Raw genomic sequence first — 22720 nt, 5'->3', positions numbered from 1 at the left:
TTTCTTTGCCCTTTTTATTATTTTCCTCATGTTACCTGTTACTCTTCCGCCCATCCCATCCATTTCAAAAGAGAAAAAAGAGAAAAGAAAAAGTAAAAGATATTAGTTGACAATAAGGTATGGAAAGAAAGAAAGAAAACTCTGGGAAAAAAAATATTGACAAAAAATAGAAACTCCTTAGTAAAACGGTATATATAGTATAAGTCTATGGAAAACAGGGGGAATATATATATATATAGAGTCATCGATTAGAAATATATCGTATTGGATATTAACTAGGTACTTTCACAGGCGAAATAGTCGGGGGAGGGTTAAGTTAAAATTACATAGCGGGAGAGGAGAGCGAGATCGATACCAGCGAGGGGGAGTAAGGCGAAAATCGGATCGGCTTAGCCTTGGGAGGGGGTTTCCGGCGGGTCCCCTTAGCCTTGGAGTACAGTGCGGTAGCGGTAGACGAGGTATTTGCCTGGAGTTGAGGGGGAGAGAACATGACGGGCCGTAGCGGAGGGGAGACCGATGAGGCCGACGACAGCGGCATCTCGCCGAAATAGTACAGCTCTCCATTGGCTCCACAGCCGACGCCCACCCCACCGGGCGTCTCTCCTTGCACTACCATCCCCACCACTGCCTTGGTTGGCGTTGGCCAACTCGCGTCCCTCGCCTCGGCATTCACAGTGCTGCTGCTGCTGCTGCTGTCGCCCTGGCTACCGAGGGTGGTGGACGAGGAGAATTGCTGGGAGATGGGGGAGGGAAGGCTGGTGGGGGTGATCATTCCGCCGTCCTCATCACCACTTTCGTTGGAGCACCAGATGGGAGACAAGGGCTGCATGACAGGATAGACGCGCTGCTGGACATAAGTGTGCAGGGTCCAGGTGCAGAGCTGGGCAAGTTCCTATATAAGGTCGAGGGATTAGATGAGAGGGAGACCATGCGAACACGGCCCAAAGCCATCTCTATACCATATAGCGGCGCGAGTTGGAGAACGTGACCGAGGCGACCCGTTCAAATTCCTGTGCGAGTTTGAGCTCGAACTGGGGGCAATCCACGCGTGCGTAGCAAAGCGCCAGCATCAGAGAGGCCGCGGCCAAAGTGCTGGGCAGATACTCAAGGAACAGCATCACTAGTACATTTGGACAAAAAAATGAAGAACCTTCTCCAACCACCATCACTTAATCACGCCGTTACTCTACCATGTTGTGACGCAGTGAGGAATGTCCTCGCTAGCACGCGTATCCGATCCACGAATTCAAGGGGATAAGAAAGAAAAGAAAGAAATATTTCGAGCATGAGAACCGGAGTAACACTGTTCACCTCCCACCCTAATTCGTTCAGCACCAGCTTCTCCATAGACTTTGGAAAAAAAATAACAAGCCGAAGGATTAATATGCATTCGTATATGCCATTCATGTCCACTTGAGTATCACCTTGAGCTGATGCTTGTTGAATGCATGATCAGAAAGATGAACCAAGAGTTCACTTCTCGGCACCGCTCGATGCATCTAGACCATTCAATGCGATGAGGACCAGCATTAAACATCAGCTTCAAGTTCCATTTACCTCACATAGCTTCGCAGCAATCCATAAACACGCAGCCCCCAGACATTGATACTCACTCCTCCTAATCTTCCTTCTTGCGCAGAAGCGATCCACTAGCAGCACTGCAAGCTGCAATGTTTCGCCATTCTCAAATTGCTCTTCCTCGCCCACGTCTTGCATCCATTCTACAAGTAATTGGCGCATCTTGTCATTGAGCTCTCCGCCCTGGACCGTGTCCATGTAATGAGAGGGCGGGCGATGTTTCAGCTCCAACGCAAACAATGCATCGCGGAGGTCAAGGTCGCACACCCATTGCGGGGTATGGAGCACATCAGAGTAAACTCGGGGTATAGGCAGGTTGTGATTCATAACGCTTGACGACCAATATACTCAGGAAGAGAAGGAAGAGGAAGCGGAGGGGCTACTATACAACGGAAATCAATGCTGCTACTCGGCACGTCTCACTCTCCCTGCGGTCTTCTTGGTGTTGCAGGGCTTGCTGGCACTCCCGTACCTCACTGATAAGGATAGGAGAAGAGGAGGGGGAAGAGAAGAAGAGAGAGGAGGAGGGGGGGGGAGAATGGGTGGCAATAATAGATAGAATAGCTCCTAAGCTTGTGCTAGGTCCAAAGGATTAAGAAGGTGAAGCACGCGTGGAGAACAAAGCAAGCACTTAAAGAAAAGGCAAAGCTCGAGCACGCATCGCTATAGGGGAACACGAAACAAAAGGAAATGGTATGTAGGGGGGAGAGATCGAAATAGACCATCTCTGTTCAGGGATCCTACAAGAGAGACACGTAGATCTATTAAAATTTCCTAATTAAGCATGTATGAAATATCAGTGCTCGTGGTGCATTTCTGTACTTACGTTATCAAATTAATACAAAATTTCGGAGCCAGGGGGAGGGGAGGGGGCGAGAAATGGCCATGGACCAAGAGGGCGAGCATTTTTGATGTCTTGCTGACACATCACATTTCTGTTGACACTCAAACCTCTGGAGGGGCGCCTGCTCCATTTAGCAGAGTCAAGAATCCTACGTTGCACCACCCTGACTTATCTCTTTCGCAGTGCCGATGCGAAAGAAAATGTCTGTGAGGAGCCTAAAGACCCTGTGGACTTTTTATGAGGTTTGTTCCGAGAGATGATAGTTGTGGAAAATAGATGGATGCACAAAAAAAATTAAAAAAACGTTCGCGCCCGATGTGGGGGTCGAACCCACAGCCTTGGGATTAAAAGTCCCACGCTCTACCGATTGAGCTAACCGGGCTTGCTTGTCACGTTTTCAAAAAAAAATTATACATTACAAAATTTTTCAAAGTTTTGGCGGCAAAAAAATTTTTCACCCTCAACTCTTGCATGGTTTTTTTGTTTTCTGAAGTTTGTCAATCTCCTTTATTAAGAACAAAAACGAATACATTTAATAAACTTTCTCTTAACAAAAAAAAACTTCCCGTAGGTGTCCCTTATCATCTTGAAGGCTAAATAGACAATGAAATTTCTTCAAACATCTGATGCAACTCTAATTGCAGCTCGGTTTTTAAGTTAATCAAACTTGAATACTTGGCCAAATACTCTTCCACCTATGGTTTTCCAGAGTTAGGTGCCGGGTTGAGTGACCAGTGGTTAGCCTTCAATTGGGTAGGTTATTCCGGAAGGGAAATTGTAACAGTCTTCAAGCTAGCATATCGGAAGCTATACCGATTTTGCCACTCGGATTAATAGGTATCTCCTGCTGTGTCCATGGATGGGACGCGCACCGAAAAGCCGAATGGGAAGTCCCCACTGATACTTGGAGCAAATGGGCATAACAGCATGACAGAGCGTTGAGTCGATAATAAAAACAATCGGAAATTCGCCTAACTTTCCAATCAACTCGACGGCTTTTTTTTCTTCCACTAATATGCTCGGCTTGCATTTTGTCCTAAGTTAGAGCATTTGCAAAGCCCCTGCTACAAATTAAGGCTAGACTATCTCCCCATGGCACCCACGCTTTGCTTCCCAAAGAACACAGCAGTGGCTTTAAGAGGGTCTTCAAAATTAGCAGATATCGACTATCCTGGCCATGGATAGCCAGAATCTTTGGTCAGGCGTGGAGTTTGTTTGTTGCGGAAGAAGAAGAAGAAGAACCTTTGCCCAACCCATTTTCCACATGACCGGCAGGGTGCAAACCTTTGAGCTTGAAGCTTGAGTTCCGGCCGAACGCTCCGGCCGGATCAGGCCAGGTGCAGGGCCGAGATCAGGGGGAGCGCGATTTGAGAGGGGCCTTTCCTTAAGGAGAAGAGGCAGTCGACACTGCCCCGTATTGAAACTTGTTTCATATGCAGTCAGCGAGCTGATCAAGCCCGACTGGAGGGTGGGGCGGTCTCAGACTAATCACAGGAGCTAGGCTTCGCTGGGCCGCGCGGCTCAGCAGGCCCAGGCCCGCACTCAAAAAGGCAAAGCCAAATAGGGTTCCGGTGGCCCTTTCGCCGTCCGCTTGAACACCGGACACAAATCCTGAGAGAAAATCTAGAAAGCTCAAGAAAACCTGCTGGTTACACTGCGACTCCGCTGCCTCGTTTATTTTTGTTTTTCTTTTCTCCCTTTGTAATCCCGCACGGAGAGAAACGGACCATCATCTGCAAGGATCGATCAGCATCGTCATCCCTTCGCCTGCTAGCGGCCTCAGTCCCTCAACTCTGCGCCCACTCAGCCCTCTTCCTCTCGATCTTTCCTCTCCTTTCCCTCCCTTATTCGCCTACCATTCCCTGCTTCTTGCGCTCATCGCCCTGTGCGTTTGTGCTCTCCCATCTATCCCTCCGATCACACCCCCCCCAGATCTCGGTCTCTTCCAAGCACGCTTCTCTCCGCTTTCTAGGTGAGTCTCCAGACGCGATGGCCTTTCGGCTTCATTCTAATTACTCAGCCTTCAGATCGCCCAGTTTCATAGGACTGAGCTTGTTATTGCCAAGTTTTGCTGTCCCCTCGGTGTAGAGCCCCATCCTCTTGATGTTTGAATTTGCACGAAAGCTCTTCGGCAGGACTTCTCCTGATAGTCCGATCCCTTCAAACATCGGCTTGCCCATTTCTATTTCAGTTACGGACTATTCATCGCAGCCAGGCTCGGAATCATCTGGCGCCTCTGCTGCTAAACTTAACAATCTTCCTAGTTCAGAGAGCGGTAAATGATTTTTTTTCTCGCCTGTTGTTGAGCTAGGGTGTGACCCATTACTTGTTGTAGAGCTTAAATCTACCGACTCTGGAGAAATCAGCTCCACCCTGCAACAAAAAAATGGAAGAGGCTCGCCAAGGTTTCTTGACAAGCTTGCTAATTACCTCATATGCTCGCCAATGCTCATTTTCGTTTTTTATCTCAGTTACAGCTCTAAGAGAGTCTTACCCGAGGATCTAGCTAACGATATCAATCAGGTAGAGAGGCTGGAAATGCATGTAATGGGTGGAGCTCCTCTAATCAACGATTTTTTGTTGCCCTCTGCCTTATCTACAGTTTCGCATCGACGGATTCGCGAAAAAATACTTCAGCACTCACAAGAAAGGCATTTTTCGGCGACGTGTTCCGGTGGAGGAAATGCTTCTCTGGACAAGGGTATTCCCCACATGGCCTCTTCCGGCTCTACTCTCTTGTTGACCGACCTTTTCCCCACTAGGAACCCATCAGCAAGCCTCTCATGGTCATCAACCGGGATCTTCATCGAGATGCGCTCAAGTGCTTTAAGCTCGTGTTGAGGATCATGGGCGATAGGATACATCGCTCAAAGCAAACCGAGGACATTCAAGAGCTGCTTAGCTATGGCATCCTTCACGGTGAATTGCGTGACGAAATCTACGTGCAGATATGCAAGCAGCTCACCAACAATCCTAGCGCGTAATTCTTCCCGCCTCCCTTCTCCCCACTATTGCATTTGCTCACTCTCTCTTTTTCCGATGCAGTTCAAGCCGACACAAAGGCTGGGAGCTTTTATGCGTGGTGACGGTGGCATTCCCCCCCTCGAAGAACTTCGAAGCCTATCTGAAAAATTTCATCGCCCAACATTTCGACTCAAAGGATGAGCAGATCGTCATCATGGCTCGCCACGTTTTCAACCGACTACAACGCATCTGTATACGAGGCCCACGGGGGAAAGTGCTCACTTTCGCAGAAATTCAGAATGCGCGGGTAAGAAGGCCCCATCCCTGTTGCTCTTCTCAGTCCCAATGCTAAACTACTTCATCTTTCCTTTTACCCCACCTCAGGAGGCGCCTTTTCACCCCTCCATCTTTGGCGAAAGCCTCGAATTTATCATGAACTTGCAGTCGCAGACTTATCCCGACTTGAAGATTCCTCGCATCCTTCCATTCTTAGCGCAATGTATACTTGATCTGGACGGCTGCAAATCGGAGGGCATTTTCCGAGTGCCTGGAGACGCCGACTTGGTAACCGACCTCGTAAGTCCATCACAAAGCTACTTCTCTTTCCGTTTCGCCCTCTTTTCCGAACTAAAATTTATGTTCTCATTTTCATGCCTCAGCGTTTACGTATTGAAAAAGGAGAGTATGTGCTTGCAAACCTGAATGATCCCAATGTGCCTGCTTCTCTGCTTAAGCTCTGGCTACGTGATCTCTCGGACCCCCTCATTCCGACAGAGTACTATGATGCATGCATCCGTTCTGCTGAGGACGTGGCGGCCGCACTTGATCTCATTAACCGACTGCCTACCATCAATCGACGAGTAGCACAGTATATGATTAACTTTCTTCAAGTGTTCGCCCGGCCGGATACCATCCGCGCCACGAAAATGAATGTGCACAACCTCGCCATGGTGTTCGCACCTAACTTCCTCCGCTGCCCTACGGACAATCTTGCAGTCATCTTTGAGAATACGAAGTATGAGCAGGCTTTCTTGCGGACATTGATATTGAATCTGCAGCCAGAACACGTTGATATCGATGCAGAAGGATGCTCAATTCCAGAGGGACAACCGGGGGGGCTACTGTCGCGGGTTGCGGCATCTAGCTATGAAGAGAAGGAAGAGCACGTCGAGACACAGGTTGAGCACACCACCCATAACGACTCCGGCTCAGGCAGCAAAATCGACGAGGAGACCGTAAAGGCTCGCGACGAGATAAACACAACGGAGAAAAATCAAATCTTTGGCTCCAACAAAGAAGAGATCCCGGAGGAGCCGACCTCCATCCCTGTCGATCGATGCTTGGGAGACAAGGAAGAAATATCCGAGCCGCCCCTCTCTCCCTCCTCTGTTCCTGCCAACATCGAATCCCAGCAATATAACTACCCCAACTTGGATGAAAAAACAGAGGTGCTACCCAATTCAATGGGTGGCCAATCCTTCCCTCAAGAGGTACAAGGCCCAGCCGACTTAAACAAACCAGCTGGGGCCTCTGCCTTACCGTCGCAGGAAAACGGTGGGAGTCCCCTGGCGAAGAGTATGGAGTAGCGCTCCTCTCACTTCCCACTCAAATCAGAGAGCACTTAGGTGGAGAACCAACCAAGTATAATAAGCAATCATGTCTGATTATAGTGTTGATTATTTTCTCACATATATTTTTAAATGGGTCAGAGTATAGTATACCCCCCCCCCTTTATTCGCTTACAATCTTCTGTTTTTTTATCTCTTTTATCTGCTTTTTTTTTTCCAGGGATATACATGCCTGTGTAAGGTCCTTTTCGATGCTTACTTTTCCTCTGTGTCCGCCTTTTCTATAATCCTTGCTTTTTCTAAATCCTGTGTGCTTTATATATATATAATTTCCGTATACAACCTCTTTTTCTTGGTTTGATTAGATTAAATCAGCTGTTCTTCGATTTCCCCTTCCCCCAATCTTTTATTTGTTTTTTCTTTGCTATCTTCTATTAAGATGTTTAATAGAATCTGTTTTTTTTTTCTTGTAACTGTCCAGGTTGCAACGCAAGCGATTTTCATGATGGTCCTGTTCCCGGAATCTCACGCATCTAGTCAAGGATATATTGGGGATTTCGTATATTTACACATAAAAAATTTGGGGGAGACAGGTGGATTGAATTGGGAGGGGGTGGGATGAATAGAGATAGGAACTTAGTATCAAATAGCAGTAGAACAAAAATACACTAAGAAAAATGTAAGAAAACACACACATATATATATCACTGCTTATCACATTGATAGGATTCATGAATGAGAATATAAAATAGAACATTGCAATTAGTTTAAGAACTTCGATGCTAACTTGCTTAACAGCGCGCTCTTTTGTTCGCGTGAGAGCTGCTGAAACGCTGCATAGACCGATTTGCCCTTATTATCCCGGATGGTCCCCAGTTTTGCTCCACCGACGCCTCCCTGGAGCAAAGAAAAAGAAAAATACAAAAGGAAGGGTAGTTTAAGCAAGGTTAGCTCTTTGGCAACGAATTATATTGTAGCCAACTCACCAGAATTGCACCAGGTAAGTTCCCGATGATAAATCCAATAACGGCTCCGCATATTGCCCCAAGCGGAGTCCATATCCACTGTGGGCGCTCTACCTCGGGTGCTAGCAGATCTTGGAACACATCCCCAAAGACCCTTTCTGCATTGGCCTGCTGTTGGCGCCACGTCCCTCCGATATCTCCAGCATCGGCAGAGGGGGCCGCTCTATTCCTTCTACGTGCCTGGTCATAGCGTTGACGGCGCGCCGGATCACTAAGGGTAAAGTATGCGTCTGCAATCTGTTGGAATCGGGCGCGAGCTTCGTCTTCGCTGAGATTAGGATGCCGATCGGGATGCGTAAGTAAGGCTTCTCGCTTGTACGCATCGCGAATTCGATCGGCTGTTGCCGTCTCGGGAATATTGAGAATGGCGTAATAGTCTGGAAGCGATTCTGGCATATTGTAGTGGTTGTAACAAAACGGACGATCCAAGAAAAAAATCGAAAGCTATCCCTATATTTCCATTTTCAAGCCGGGCGTTAGAGGGCGGCTCTATTCGGTGGCGTATTTGTCAGGTCATTGGCCGAAATCTTACTACGTGGATGAGAGAAAACTCGGCATTATTCAAGCTAATAAACCTACTAAAAGTGCACGACGATCCCTTTTGATATTTTATATAAAATGCTTTTTATTATTTTTTTCTTGAAAAAAAAAGGAAACATAAAACCGCAAAGAAACACAATTAGAGCACAAGTTCTTGGGTGGCCGGGAACTCGAACTGAACATCCTTGCCAGTCAGCTTCTTGTACACACCCGAGAAAGTGTCAAGCTTGTATTCGAGGGAGGTGGCGTCCTTTTGATCGAGGAAGCTAGAGGCAAAATATCCATGGTAGATAGAGGATCAATACATTGCTAAGTTCCTCAACTCTGGAAAACATCCTCGCTACTTACACTTTGAGGATCTTGGATCCATCGACCTTCACGCGAGTCCTCTTGCCGACAATTTCGGTGGGATAGACAAGGTCCTCGAGGATGTTTTCGTGGACTGCGGTCAGAGTGCGCGAACGCGGGCGTTTTTGCTTCTCGCGGCTGTGACGTCCTGGCTTAGGCATGATGCGGCGCTGAGCAATGAAAAGGACGTGGCGGTCGGAGAACTTCTTCTCGAGCTCTCGGGTAAGACGCTGCTGGATCTTGTGGAACTGCTTTAGGAAGGGGACGGGGACGAAGATGACGATTGCCTTGCGACCACCACCGATTTCAACCTGGTAAGGGCAGAAAAAGAGACACGTGAGTTAACAAGCGGATCACAAGGATATAGATCGAAAGGCGACAAGGACCCCCATATCGATATCAAACTGGCATAGGGGTTACTTACTTCTTTGGCAGCCGAGATCTGCAACGGCCGGAGTTCAGCCTTCAATTCGGACACATTATTTTCGAGATCATAGAGCGCCTGGGCGACCTGCAATTCTATTTCATCGGCCGCGGGCTTTGCGATTTTGCTAGAAGCCATGCTATAAAGTAGAATCCAGATTAGTGAATTATGCAGTTGGTATACAAAAAGAGGCAGCGATCAGGCTAGGCATCCAATTCAATTAATTCGAATCACAATAGAAGCCATCCAAATGGCAGCGGTTATCGCTACTCCAAGCATGGGGTAGATGTATTCTCCACATGAATGCCATCCAACTATCTAGATTTGCACGCGCATTCCGCCTCCATCCATCAGCCTTGCCATCCATCCATCCAAGCAGGGTACTCACTTTATATTAAAAACTGCCTTTGGATATATCGTCTAATCCAACCTGGCCTGGAAGAGGAGGAACAATCACCTTGACAGAGTCTCCAGGAATTTTGTGCAAAGCTCTAACCTAATGAAACCTACCAATTTTGGCAGTCACTCTAAACACCCTCGAATTGTTTCTTTAGGACTGAAGTGTAGGTTGGGCAATTCAAACAGCACTGTGCCAGTCAAATGTGCAAAATCGTGGAGATGACTTTTGCACGAAAGTCGCTGCTCACCGAACCTCGCTCGTACTTTCATATGGTAAAACTCATATCTCTCACAGATAAATACTGATAGCGTACCATTTTCAATGGAAAATCGCGGAGCTTTCCAGCCGATGTTTTCAACTGCTTGCCAAACTATGAATAGGGAGAGTCAATCGGATTTATTTTAAATACAAGTTTGATAAACATTCATTTAAAGGCAAATAGGAAAGCATAAAGGAAGAGGAAGAGGGGGAGAGGACGGAGGAGAGCAAGAGGAATGGATGTATATAGGAGGGGGTAGGGAAATAACATCTACAAAGAATTAAAATAGAGATAAAAAATAAAATAGGTTGAAATAAATGAAGTGAAATAAAGAAATAAAAAAAGGAAATAAACAACAATAACAAAATAAATCAACATCTATTTCATTTTTCCTTTTCGTCGCCTGCTTCCACATGCATCTCCACGGGAGCATCACTGTTGGACTCCGCGCTTCCCGCTGCTGCCGCTGCTTTGGCTCGCTCAGCTTCCAAATGGTATAAGCGCTCCAGCTCGTGGCGTAGGTGCTCATTCTCAATTCGTAGGTGTTCGTTCTCGGAGGCCAAATATCGAATTTGTTTTTGGAGTGGTCCTATGTGGGATGGGTTCTCTATCATGTTCGAATGATGCCCCGACCCGGTGCGCTGCATTGCAATTCCGCCCTTGGACGGGTGGTCGTCTCGATCGCGTTCACTCCTGGAGCTTGAAGAATGGGCGGAGTGTATAGGGGGCGAGTGTCCACCTCCTACAGAAAAATGGGGTGTCCCGACTGGCTTTAGTCCGATCCCAGAGACAAGCTCAGTGAGCACCTGTCGCTGAGCCTCGTTCTGTCTCATCAGTATTTCCAGTTGAGAGGATATTGCATTGACCGTGGCAGGGTCGAAGCGCAGCGCCTGGCCTCTGGAGAGCGAACCATGAGGCGAAACGGAGGGCGAGTCCTCAACGGATCCTCCTTCGGACGAAGATGCGGCTTCGGAGCTTGTAGTGTTAATAGAGCCCCACGCTGGATCATGACGTTTCTCTGCAACACTGGAGATTTCAAACCGCCCCTTTTTGCCGATTCCCAAATGGCTTGTCCCGCTGCTGCCATCCCCGCTCACAGAGGTCTCCACTGAGAACCGACTCATGCGTCCCAGAGATCCCTCTCGCGATAAATTCGCACCACTGCCGTCACGGTAATTAGAGAGAGAAGCAGAGGAGGGGGACGAAGTTGGAGTGAAATCCCGCATCGACGAGCCCGATGCATTGGCCCAGTTGGAAGAGATGGAGAGCGGAGCCGGCAATTGAGGGTGTGGATAGTGTTCCAGTCTCGTGCGGCGCTCACTGTTGATTTCGGAAGAGGGGTTGCGCCGCATTGGTATACCTTCTCCAGCATCCGATTGCGGGGTCACCGGCCGGTCGCCATCGGTCACGCTAAAACGCCCCTTACGAACGGAAATATGTTGCGGTTGCGATGCTGCTGGATTTGAATGGTTCCCCCCGGGCTCCACTCCGCCCACAGCCCGCGGTGCATTCTCTCTTCCATCATCTTCAATCACGAATCGCGACTTTTTAGGTACCATCTGGGGGAGGGCGGACGCGGGTATATTCGATGAATTCACTGGAGCAGAACCTTCACCAGGGCGATTTTTGTTGATGACGACAACATCACCGGGGACAAAGGCTATGTGTTTCTGCTGTTCGCCAGGCGATATCCTATCCTTATCCTTGATGATGGCTGAGGGAAGTGGATTCTCGTGAGGTTTTTCTATCTCGATCGTGGGTTCTACCTGAGGCTCATAGGAGCCTAGGGAGGGCGGATCTTCGCCACCAAAGTCCCACGAAACGCCTTTTTGAAATATTGGTTGCTTCTCTTGCACCTCTATAATTGGAAAGTGTATAGTAAAGGATTAAACTTCGATATCTGGTATCGTCAAGCTGTTAATATCTCACTATTATGCTGCTTGAGTTCGAGCTGGGGTAAATTATGCAAAAGTGTTTTTGTTAGATAGTCTCGTTTTTTGGCCTGTTTGAAAAACGGGTGTTGCAGAAGTCTTTCTGCAGAAGGTCTGTCAAGATAGATATAAGCCGACTTTGACATTGAGGATAGATGGATTTAAATATTCTCACTAACCGTTTTGTGGGGTCCTTTTGCAAACAAGTTTCTATCATATCCTTGAATGTTTTGGAAAACTTATGCTTGGTGGATTCCCGCTCTAGGGTGGGTGGGTCGTTGGAGAGTGTCAGCATAATCACCTACAAAGGCCAGAGTTTTAATGATGTATAAAGTTGTTTTCTACGAGAATGAGAGGCACCTTCATGGGCGGGTATTTGGCATAGGGGGCATGCCCTGTTGCAAGTTCAATGGCCGTTATCCCAAACGACCAGATATCTGCCTTGTAGTCGTATCCATTCTGCTCCATCTATTTGAACAGTGTTAGATTTCAGATGCCGAATCAGTGAAATAAGGATCACACCATACCACTTCAGGAGCAATCCAGCACGGAGTACCGACAAATGTTTTACGCTGCCCCTTTCGCTCTCCACTCTCCATCAAAGAGGAGCTTACGCCAAAGTCCCCAAGCAATACAGTGCCCTCCTCATCCATTAATAGGTTTCCAGCCTTGACATCTCTGTATCAATTGAAAAGTCATCCAGCAAGCTGGCTCGAACCTCCTCAAAAATCAGTCAGTACCTGTGAATATGACCATTCTTGTGGAGATATTCTAGCCCCAGAAGCGCCTGCTTTAATATAGTTGCAATAGTTATCTCATCGAATCCTTCTGGGAATGCTTTTCGCATGATGTCCAGACAGGATCCTAATAGATAAATCCAGGCAATTAACCTCTTAAAGCCTTATTGCAAATTGCTGGCATGCTCACCTCCCGAAAGATATGGCGTTACAATGTATAGTTTAGACTCATGCACAAAAGCCCCATACACTTTGAGCACATTTGGATGTTTACATAGTGACATCACTTGAGTCTCCCTCTATCGTGATATGCAAGACAGGATATCGAACAAAAGACATCAAAATTTGGGCATCTTCAAAAAATGTTCATTGTTAGCCCACCCTTAATTCGTCGATCTGATTACGCTCAAACATATCCAGGTCTATCATTTTGATGGCAACGCGTTTATTCCATGGTTTGTATATGGCGTTATATACGACCGCAGAAGATCCATAGCCTGCATCCATAGAAAGTTCATCTATTCAACGAATTTCCCCTACACCATCACAATTTTTCCGATAGTTACCAATGGGCGACTTAATCTCGTAATCTTCATATCGGAGGGAAAATTGTGTGATGTTATCTTCGGCTCCCTCTGTTAGGCTTCGTTTTGACGCGTTTCCCAACTTATTGATGAGAGAGCCGCTTCGCTGTCTTGTTGTTGCCTCTTTTACGCTGCCAGTCGAGGCTGTGCGAGATACCTGTACTGTTGTAGGAGAGGGCGATTTGAGTTGTGTCGATTCGGCCATAATCTGCACTGATGAGTAGGCGAAAGTGTAAATAGGGTTATGGAGGAGAAGAAGCCTTTGAGTTTGGCCTGAAATACTAGGAGCTTGGGCGATTCCGTTGAAGAGTGTCCGAACGTCATAAAAATACGCCAGCCACACTCATGAGTCAAAAACAAAACACATCTAAGTTGTAATAATCTTTCTTTGTTTCTGCAGTGTGCGAGAGCCTTGCGTCATGTATCTATGCGAGATAGCATGAAAGATGAGATCTCTTTATCTGGACTTTGTTGAGGGAGATGCATTTCCTGAAAACAATCCACCGACAACCATTTATGCATATCTTTTCTAGTCAAATCACACTCAAATGGTGATGTAAAAAGCTTAAACAAGCGGTCTTTATTGATGATGCAATGGCCAACAAATATATGGACCAGACTTGATCTAGGATATCTCGGTATATTATGCTATTGCCTAGAGGAAAATAGGCTTGCTCTCGCCGTCTGTTTTAAAATTGGGCTTCATTAGCCCTATTGGGTGGCTTTTTCTCTACTGTATTGTTTATTATCCCGTTATTATCTTCGAGATAATAGCAATCAATTGAGCCACACTTAACTTGAGTCAACATGAAATATCGAAATTCTCGGGTAGCTGAGATAAAATCAAACCCATATAAATCGTCTTTCAATTAAAGCTTTCCCCCCTCTTTTTTCTACTTCCTCAAAATCCCAGGATGAGTACCTTTGGCACCTTGTTTCGTGTAACAACTTTTGGTGAATCACACTGCAAAGGAGTTGGTTGCATTATTGATGGCTGCCCTCCCGGCCTACCCATTTCTGAAGATGAAGTTCAACAACAGCTAAATCGTCGGCGGCCTGGACAGAGCAACTTGACCACACCGGTAATTTTTTAAAGCATCCTCTCGGCTTTTATTTGGGTATAACCCATCTACCTAACCCTTCAGAGAAACGAGAAAGATCGCGTCACCATTTACTCTGGCACCGAGTTCGGTGTCACACTAGGCACTCCCATTGGAATGTTCGTCCCCAACGAAGATCAAAGACCTCACGACTACTCCGAGACCGATCTCTATCCACGTCCTGGACATGCGGACTGGACATACCTTCAGAAATATGGTGTTAAGGCCAGCAGTGGTGGGGGGAGATCTTCTGCCCGCGAGACTATAGGACGAGTTGCAGCAGGAGCTGTAGCAGAAAAATACCTACGGATGACCTACGGCATAGAAGTGGTATCGTTTGTAAGTTCGGTTGGTGAAGTTAAAATGCCTCAGATGGATAGCGAGGGCAAGGAGTGGTTAGACCTGTTGAAGAATGTAACGCGTGAGCAGGTCGATGCGGATTTGGTACGATGCCCTCATGCCGATACGGCTGAGAGCATGAAAAAGGTACCTTGCCATATAACGAGTAGCTGAGTAATAATTTGGATTTATGGTTGACATTTTCTTTTCAAGCGTATATTGGCTGCAAGCGAAGCTAAAGACTCTATTGGGGGCACCATCACCTGTGTGATCCGCAATTGTCCAGTTGGACTTGGCGAGCCAGTCTTTGATAAACTCGAGGCTAAGCTAGCACATGCAATGCTCTCCATTCCTGCCACAAAAGGCTTCGAGATAGGCAGTGGCTTTGCAGGCACGGCCATCCCCGGGCATAAGCATAACGACCCGTGGATATCGAAGAACGGGACACTGGGAACGACGACCAACAACTCCGGAGGCATCCAGGGTGGCATCACGAACGGCGAAGATATCTATTTCCGTGTTGCGTTCAAACCACCTGCCACAATCTCTCAGCCCCAAGCAACATCGATGTACGACGGAACTCCTGGAACATTATCGGCCAGAGGACGACACGACCCTTGTGTATTGCCACGTGCAGTGCCGATTGTTGAGGCAATGGCATCACTAGTGATCATGGAGTAAGTTGGGGGCATCGTGCCAAAAACAAACGAGGCCAAGTCTCTCCTAACCCCTCTATATCGATTATATAGTGCGCTTCTTGTTCAACACAGTCGTCAAATGGCTATTTCAAAATTGCCTCCCAATATCGAGGTGAACCCACGGCTACGTGGTGTGATAGAAAAATCGGACAATGTGCCGAATGGAAACTAATTCCCTGACAAACCTATATATTATTTTGGCAGACTCCTTGTCTGTGCAGTAGTCACACTCTTCTAATGCAATGCATATGCAACCCCATGTTTTTCCTTTCTTTTTTGTATAAAAAGATAATATGCACTCGAAGGCATATTGAATAAGAAAGGATCACCCATCACTTGTGCCTAAAAAAGGAATGGCTCCTCGGCTCGAAGTGATAAAAGCGAATGGTCGTGCACTTTTTTCCAATTCCTTTCTCATCACATTCTTTCGGGTCACATCGCCATTCATAAGCAATGAACATAAGACGGCTCTTGCCATTCCTTATCTCCTTTGCTATCTTCTACCTCGCTCAGGGCGTTTCGATAGCACTTGTACAGCATGGGGATAAAGGCATGACAGAGGCTGGCATTCATTTCCATACACCCATGCTCATAGAACGCATCTTACCCCCACTATCTGCGGAATCCGCGCCCCTGCCATCCGACTCTCGAGAACTCTCACTAGTGGAAAACCAAGTAATCAAGCGCGATATTAATCTGGGACACCGCGTGATGTTTCAGGGAAATGACATCCCACACCCTTGGCACGCATATCTTTCATGCATAGTATTCGGAGTGTTCATTGTGAGTAGTGGTCTCTGGCTCGTGTCGAGGGATGAGGAAGTGTGTCAAAACATATAGTGCATTTTTTATATATATCATTTATTTTTCTTCTTCATCTCATTCCTTGTTCTCACTTGCTGCTTGTATCTCGACACATTCATTTAAAGTTTTAATATCAGATTCCAAATATATATCTATAAATATATATATATATCCAACTTTATAACTTTATAAACAAAAATTTTGATATACTCTTTATATAAAAAATAAAAACTTGCTTTAACACATCATATTGGAAAAAATATAATCTTGATAAACTAGCATTTCTAGAAGTCTTTGACGAATTGAAGAGTGAAGCCGACGCCGTTTATCTAAGAAATGAGAGATAAGAAAAAGTTAGCAGAGCCCTATCCATTAAGCATTTATGAACACTTACATCTTGATCTTCTTCAATGATGATCTCCCCGTCCTTACGCTCCGCATAAGGAAGAAGGGTCCGTTTAACTGCCCTGATAATCATCTCTTCGTACTCTCCGAGTACACGAACCAGCATATCCTTGTTCTTCTCATCCTTCACCTCATAATACATCCAAACTTTGTCCACGGGCTGCAAACCGGCCTTCTTTCGCAGCTTCTGTACACGATTCACCACCTCTCGGGCAAAACCTTCGCGCTCCAACTCCTCGTCAAGTTGAACGTTAAGAAGGACAAGGACATCGCGATCGGTGTTATATTCGTAGTGGCCGCCTGAGTTCTCAAAGTACCGAATAACATTGAGATCTCCCTCGCCTAACTTGATGCCGTCGACGGTGATCTCGTTGGTCTCGAGATAGCGTTTCACGTCTTCCGAAGGCACAGAGGGGAGCGCTTTCTTCACGCGCATCACATCCTTCTTTAGTTTTTGGCCGAGGGTTCTAAAATCGGCTTCGGCCTTATATTTGATTCCGTAGGCATTTTCATCCGCAGTGAGAACAACTTCGCGGACGTTTAGTTCTTCCTTCACATATTTCTCGAGTGACTTGACATCGTCCCTATATTCCGCATCTCGGTGAATGACGACGAGTTCGCGCAGCGGAGTCTTTAAGCTGATATTGAATTTCTCACGGATGCCGCGACCCAACTCGATCACGGTTTGCATGCGGGCAACACGTCTTTCGATTTCAGCATCAAAGTACTCGGTGCGTACCTCTGGGAAGGAGAGGAAGTGCACGGAGCGAACATCCTCGCCTTCAGAGGGAGGTGGAAGATAGAGTTTAAGGGTTTGGTACATATTATCGGTGATGAAAGGTGTGAATGGAGCCTACATTTTTTTACCATGCATGAGCGTTACGGACATACTGGTTAGTGGAGGGACTAAGAGTCTTACCATTGCACGGCAAAGGGTGAACAAGACCTCAAATAGCGTGTTAAGGGCATGTACTGCATCATCTGCACCGTTCTCGCCCTTAAGACGGCGACGGTTGAAGCGCACATACCAGTTGGTCAATTCTTCAATGAGGTGCAGCAACCGTGGCACGACTGTGTACAAACGATAGTTCGACATCTCCTCCCGGACGAACTGGATCAAGCTCTGAGTCGAGGCTAAGATCCATCGATCCATGAGTTTGGTGGAGCGAGGCTGGTCTGGATTATATTTGAAGTCGATATCGAACTCGTCTTTCAAAACAACCGTCTGAGTAACGAAGAAACGGTGCGCATTATACCACGGAAGGAAGACACGTGAGATCACGTCGCGCACACCTTCCTCCTTGAACTTAAGCGTTTCAGCGCGCACCACAGGCGAGTTGATCAAATAAAGTCGAAGGGCGTCTGCACCATATTTGTTGAGAATTTCAACTGGATCAGGATAGTTCTTGAGGCGCTTGCTCATTTTCTTTCCATCAGAGGCCAGCACTAGCCCATTAACGATGACATTTTTCGCCGGGGGAGCGTCAAATAGATGCGTCGAGAGCACTAAGAGTGTGTAGAACCAGCCACGAGTCTGGTCCAGACCTTCAGCGATGAAATCGGCAGGGAACGTCTTCTGGAACTTCTCCGTATTCTCAAATGGATAGTGTTGCTGAGCGTAAGGCATCGAGCCCGATTCAAACCAGCAGTCAAAGACCTCTTCTACTCGGCGAAGTACTTTTCCATTTGGCAACGTTATCGTGATATTGTCAATGTTGTCGCGGTGGAGGTCGGTGATATTGCTCACTCCGGAGAGTTTTTCTAACTCAGCAACCGAGCCCACACAGACAATGTCCTCGAAGTCTTCGCTAACCCAGAGAGGGATGGGTGTGCCCCAATATCTATTGCGAGAGATGTTCCAATCGCGAGCACCAGCAATCCAGTTAGCAAAGCGCTTCTCCTGAACGAAATCTGGAACCCAGCGTGACTGTGCGTTATTCTTTAACATTTTCTCGACCACGGTACTAATACGGACAAACCAGGAAGGCACAGCTTTATACAGTAGAGGAGTATCCGATCTATTTATGAAATTGAATAAAATCAGACAATCATCACGGTTAAAACCAGTATGAGTGTGTTGACCTCCAGCAGAAGGGATAGCTGTGGTAAAATTGTGATTGTACGATCAAGCGTCCTTTCTGCTTCAATTGTTTCTGGATATCTTTATCGGCATCCTACAACAGAATAGCCATACTGATTAGCATGGAATAAGTAAGCACAGCGATCAAGGTAATTTACCTTAACATATTGGCCTTTGAAATCAGTCACTTCTGCTGTGAATAGACCACTTTCATTTACAGGGCATGGTATAAAGCCATCAGCTTCTATGACGCCATTTTTCAAGCACACACGGAAATCGTCTTCACCGAAGGCTGGAGCCTGGTGTACAATTCCAGTGCCGCTGTCGTCAGTGACATAGGCGTCATTCAAGACCTTGAATCCTTTTCCTTTGAACTAATTTGACATCCTTGGTTAATACATTGTGTTTTCCGGGATATAAAATAGATATTCTCTGTTACCTGTTCGTAATAGTAATCGAAAAGAGGCTGGTATTCCCAACCCTCCATATCTTTTCCTTTGAATTTCTCGAGAACTTCGTATTTGGCTTTCTTCGGATCCTTGTATATTTGCTCAAGACGCTTCTCCATCAAGACGTAAATATGACCGGTAGCCCCGTCTTTGATCTTAATGTAGTCAAAATCAGGGTTGACGCAAACAGCAAGATTGCTGGGTAAAGTCCAAGGCGTGGTTGTCCAAGCGAGTAGAAGTGTGTTGGGATCACTAACGAGAGGGAAAGAGACCACGACTAGGCACGGAGAATACGTAAATTTTTAAAATTCTAAATTCATATATAGTGCGAATCAGGGAGAGGCTTACTCGAGGGGTCATTAACTTCTTTATAGTTCTGTTGGGCCTCGAAATTTGACAATGGCGTGTGGCATCCCGTTGAGAAAGGCATCACCTGGAAGCCGCGGTACACCTGTCCTTTCTCATAGAGCTGCTTAAATACCCACCACACCGACTCCATGAACGTAAGATTCATTGTGACGTAGGCATTGTCAAAGTCAATCCATCTCCCAATACGCTCCACCGTTGAACGCCACTCAGAAGAATATCTTAAGACGATCTTTCGGCATTCAGCATTGTACTTGTCAATACCCATAGCAAGAACATCATCTCTAGTTTTGATACCGAGCAGCTTATCAATTTCGAATTCAATGGGAAGACCATGAGTATCCCAGCCGAAGCGCCGCTCAACATAATGGCCAGTATTATGTGCGTAGCGTGTTACAATATCCTGCGGAATATAAGTAAGCGGGTTCCAAAAATGAAGGTAAATATCATGTAGCTACCTTGATGGAACCAGCAAGCAAATGACCGTAATGAGGTAGCCCGGTAGCAAAGGGAGGTCCGTCGAAAAATGAATAGGGCTTTCGGCCCTCCGATAACTTAACGGATGTGTTAAACGCGTCAATCTCACGCCAGAAAGCGAGGATCTTCTCCTCTTCTTTAGGAAAGTTAAATTGGCCAGAAAGCACCTCCTCCACTGACATCTTTAATCTATTGTAGTTTTTATATTAAAAGAGAATATTATTTATATACTTTCAGTTAATTGACTAATGAATGAAGTGGAGAAGATCCTGTACTATAAATTTGTCATATAATATTCATCATGTATCGTCATCGAATTAAATGTATAAACAAAATAATTGGCAGTCACATTGATTCAAAGCAATTCACGGCTTATTTGTTAGATTGAATAGTGGATAGTTCATATAATTACAATATGGAAATTTATTTTAATCAAAAGAATTCACACACCTAACGACTCAGGTGAATAAAACAATAGAACTCAATGATTTATTCCGTTTACATCATAAATGTTCAGTGAGATATGGATTTAAATGTATATAAACTTCACTCGAGTTAGGACTATTCTCGTTTCGAAATAAAGATGAACACTTCATTTTTCATTATAAATCTCAATAAAATAGTGAAAAAGACATCCTCATCATTTGTCTTTATTAGCTTTAAAAACATTTTTCGGTCGTAAACGTGTACCAGATGTTGCCAATTGATATAAAGAGTAAATTCGAAAAGAAATCTCTAAAAGTTCTTGTAAATTTTAATAATGGTAAAAAATTTCAAGTATCTCTCCAATTTATTACGAGAATTATTAGATTTACATTAGACGAATGGAAAGAGCACCATTCTATTGAATAGTCTAATCCTTATTGTGGGATTCTTTATGTAGGGCAGCTAGTGAGATTTTGGTAAAGTTTAAGTGACTGCCTTTGTAAATTTTCTATAAGTTTACTACAAACTCACGTTCTGATTTTACACTGTAGTTTGAATTTATAGGAGAATATAACAATGACAGCTCTAAGGGCATCCGCACTTCGACAAGTATGCATGCTAACTGAATTGTCTTATTATTTCTTAGGCTAAAGCAGTTATATCCTTTATAGCTCTCTCGCCTCCGATTCACAAGCAGCCCACTTCCAATTAATGGCTCTCTCCGCACCCCTCATACATACTTCCTTGCTCGGTTACTCTCTGATTCTCTAAGGAATCAACTCGATGATATCGTTAAAAAACATGATCTCGTTGTTTTTATGAAGGGCACTCCTGATACTCCCCTTGTAAATAATTGATTTAGTATTTATAACATTCTGCGAGCTAGTTTAGAAATATTGATCAATTTATTACGTTATTAGTGCGGATTTAGTCGTGCAGTGTGTCAGATTTTGGAAGTTCAGGGCGTCGATTTTGACAAGGTACGCGCTATTAATGTGTTGGAAGATGAGGAGCTTCGACAAGGCATAAAAGAATTTTCGTAAGTAAAATAGCCATCTTTCAGAATTTTTGAGATACAACATAACAAATGTATTCTCCTATCATTTGACCTTCAGCTCTTGGCCCACGATTCCTCAGGTATACTCTGTAGATATATTTTCATAGCCAAAAACATAATGATTGATCAGATATTTGCTGTTGTTTGGTATTGGTTTAGGTATACCTTAAAGGAGAGTTCGTTGGTGGCTGCGACATTATGCTTAACATGCATCAATCTGGCGAGCTGGAGACAATGCTGGAGAAAGCTGGGCTCTTGTTGCCCGAGGAAGTCGAGGAGAAGAAGCAGTAGAATTAGAAAATGGATTTTACAGTTGTAAAATGGCGCAGTATTTCATAAAATCGGTTTTAAATATATAATGCATAGAGCAAATACACAAAATTGATTGAAAATCATGGAGAAATCAAATTCGACCGAGTCTCAAGTAGAAGCATTGAATTCCGATGAAGTTACAAATATTCTGCGAGAAGTAAATTTTCTATGTGAAGATTTTTATCTCGAAAATGTTGATTAACATCCACATTGGTTTTTAGATTGCTGAACAAGTTTTAAAAGACGCGACTTATCAGCATAATAAAGTTGCTCAATGGACTTCAGAAATATGCGAACTGGGAACGCAACGACTTACCCAGATTAAAAAATCACTCAAATATATTGGTATGGCTGCTCAATTATAGATTTTATTTCTCAAATACTCATAGATTCTGTGGATAGTCAATTGTATAATATTACAAAAAAATGACGCTGGATTTCATTCCGCGACTTCGTGCTACTGGGAAGCAGGTGCCGATGGTATATACCCGCTTCCCTTTATTTTTATATCCTCATATCGACCCATTTCTTTTACATTTCGCAATAAATAGGTACGACGGCCTATCGATACGAAAACAAAAGTTTATACGCTATCATAAACGTATACTGGTTGAGCGTATGAAACAGTTCATTCTACTCTTCACCTAATTGTATATAGATACACTTCTTTTTCAATTCTTTACCGAATAAATTTATTTTTTCTTTAAAACGTTTCCCATTAAAATAAAAGTGCAGACGTATTGTTTAATATAAACCTAAGGGTAGTATTTTTTGGTGTATGGAAAGCTTATACATGTGATAACATCACATTAGTAATACTGGATGCAAGGGCATAGGTATTGTGTATCCTTTCAAGATAGGAAGTTTTCAATTCCATAATATTCACAACCCATTGTGGAGGTATAATAGTTATCAATCAATATTAGGCCATCGCTTGCTTACGATCTAGATGATTAACATATGACCCATCTGCCATCCCTGAAATCATTCCGCAAATATGCAACC

At 45.1% G+C, this 22720-nt stretch overlaps 11 protein-coding genes and 1 non-coding gene across 12 annotated transcripts; 5 read left to right on the top strand and 7 right to left on the bottom strand.

Moving 5' to 3' along the window:
* Positions 1–322: 322 nt before the first annotated feature.
* On the bottom strand, positions 323–1905 carry VTP21DRAFT_835 (uncharacterized protein; the record flags this gene model as incomplete). Its single annotated transcript, XM_069399190.1, has 5 exons — positions 323–892; positions 960–1120; positions 1191–1350; positions 1425–1499; positions 1558–1905. The coding sequence occupies 5 exons, from the start codon at positions 1903–1905 to the stop codon at positions 323–325; spliced, it is 1314 nt and encodes a 437-aa protein (XP_069251724.1).
* An 826-nt stretch (positions 1906–2731) lies between these two features.
* VTP21DRAFT_t139 lies at positions 2732–2804 on the bottom strand. The gene has a single exon. It is a non-coding gene; the product is annotated as a tRNA-Lys (tRNA).
* A 770-nt stretch (positions 2805–3574) lies between these two features.
* VTP21DRAFT_834 (uncharacterized protein) lies at positions 3575–4155 on the bottom strand (the record flags this gene model as incomplete). Its single annotated transcript, XM_069399179.1, has 3 exons — positions 3575–3805; positions 3885–4045; positions 4146–4155. 3 exons carry the CDS (start codon positions 4153–4155, stop codon positions 3575–3577), a joined length of 402 nt encoding a protein of 133 aa, XP_069251723.1.
* A 370-nt stretch (positions 4156–4525) lies between these two features.
* On the top strand, positions 4526–6972 carry VTP21DRAFT_833 (uncharacterized protein; the record flags this gene model as incomplete). Its single annotated transcript, XM_069399168.1, has 8 exons — positions 4526–4697; positions 4758–4827; positions 4894–4945; positions 5025–5123; positions 5185–5402; positions 5468–5693; positions 5771–5962; positions 6046–6972. The coding sequence occupies 8 exons, from the start codon at positions 4526–4528 to the stop codon at positions 6970–6972; spliced, it is 1956 nt and encodes a 651-aa protein (XP_069251722.1).
* A 145-nt stretch (positions 6973–7117) lies between these two features.
* On the bottom strand, positions 7118–8375 carry VTP21DRAFT_832 (uncharacterized protein; the record flags this gene model as incomplete). The annotated part of the gene is made up of 3 exons (XM_069399157.1): positions 7118–7253; positions 7742–7851; positions 7941–8375. 3 exons carry the CDS (start codon positions 8373–8375, stop codon positions 7118–7120), a joined length of 681 nt encoding a protein of 226 aa, XP_069251721.1.
* Positions 8376–8658: 283 nt separating this feature from the next.
* On the bottom strand, positions 8659–9429 carry VTP21DRAFT_831 (40S ribosomal protein eS7; the record flags this gene model as incomplete). Its single annotated transcript, XM_069399146.1, has 3 exons — positions 8659–8785; positions 8868–9178; positions 9292–9429. The coding sequence occupies 3 exons, from the start codon at positions 9427–9429 to the stop codon at positions 8659–8661; spliced, it is 576 nt and encodes a 191-aa protein (XP_069251720.1).
* Positions 9430–10333: 904 nt separating this feature from the next.
* On the bottom strand, positions 10334–13407 carry VTP21DRAFT_830 (uncharacterized protein; the record flags this gene model as incomplete). The annotated part of the gene is made up of 9 exons (XM_069399135.1): positions 10334–11808; positions 11880–11995; positions 12061–12182; positions 12242–12349; positions 12409–12559; positions 12622–12745; positions 12809–12917; positions 13000–13115; positions 13185–13407. The coding sequence occupies 9 exons, from the start codon at positions 13405–13407 to the stop codon at positions 10334–10336; spliced, it is 2544 nt and encodes an 847-aa protein (XP_069251719.1).
* A 709-nt stretch (positions 13408–14116) lies between these two features.
* On the top strand, positions 14117–15511 carry VTP21DRAFT_829 (uncharacterized protein; the record flags this gene model as incomplete). Its single annotated transcript, XM_069399123.1, has 4 exons — positions 14117–14284; positions 14348–14788; positions 14855–15318; positions 15391–15511. The coding sequence occupies 4 exons, from the start codon at positions 14117–14119 to the stop codon at positions 15509–15511; spliced, it is 1194 nt and encodes a 397-aa protein (XP_069251718.1).
* Positions 15512–15792: 281 nt separating this feature from the next.
* Positions 15793–16179, top strand: VTP21DRAFT_828 (uncharacterized protein; the record flags this gene model as incomplete). The annotated part of the gene is made up of 1 exon (XM_069399112.1): positions 15793–16179. The coding sequence occupies one exon, from the start codon at positions 15793–15795 to the stop codon at positions 16177–16179; it is 387 nt and encodes a 128-aa protein (XP_069251717.1).
* Positions 16180–16427: 248 nt separating this feature from the next.
* VTP21DRAFT_827 (uncharacterized protein) lies at positions 16428–20102 on the bottom strand (the record flags this gene model as incomplete). Its single annotated transcript, XM_069399101.1, has 8 exons — positions 16428–16472; positions 16538–17401; positions 17468–18566; positions 18631–18722; positions 18787–19002; positions 19068–19354; positions 19426–19846; positions 19902–20102. 8 exons carry the CDS (start codon positions 20100–20102, stop codon positions 16428–16430), a joined length of 3225 nt encoding a protein of 1074 aa, XP_069251716.1.
* Positions 20103–20922: 820 nt separating this feature from the next.
* On the top strand, positions 20923–21694 carry VTP21DRAFT_826 (uncharacterized protein; the record flags this gene model as incomplete). The annotated part of the gene is made up of 5 exons (XM_069399091.1): positions 20923–20955; positions 21018–21191; positions 21267–21385; positions 21462–21483; positions 21563–21694. 5 exons carry the CDS (start codon positions 20923–20925, stop codon positions 21692–21694), a joined length of 480 nt encoding a protein of 159 aa, XP_069251715.1.
* Positions 21695–21797: 103 nt separating this feature from the next.
* Positions 21798–22337, top strand: VTP21DRAFT_825 (uncharacterized protein; the record flags this gene model as incomplete). Its single annotated transcript, XM_069399080.1, has 4 exons — positions 21798–21872; positions 21937–22060; positions 22118–22195; positions 22267–22337. The coding sequence occupies 4 exons, from the start codon at positions 21798–21800 to the stop codon at positions 22335–22337; spliced, it is 348 nt and encodes a 115-aa protein (XP_069251714.1).
* Positions 22338–22720: the final 383 nt, after the last annotated feature.

This window comes from Calcarisporiella thermophila (genome assembly GCF_041956535.1).
Source record: "Calcarisporiella thermophila strain CBS 279.70 unplaced genomic scaffold VTP21scaffold_10, whole genome shotgun sequence".
NCBI classification, from domain to species: domain Eukaryota; kingdom Fungi; phylum Calcarisporiellomycota; class Calcarisporiellomycetes; order Calcarisporiellales; family Calcarisporiellaceae; genus Calcarisporiella; species Calcarisporiella thermophila.
This window is presented reverse-complemented; position numbering and strand designations above follow the sequence as displayed.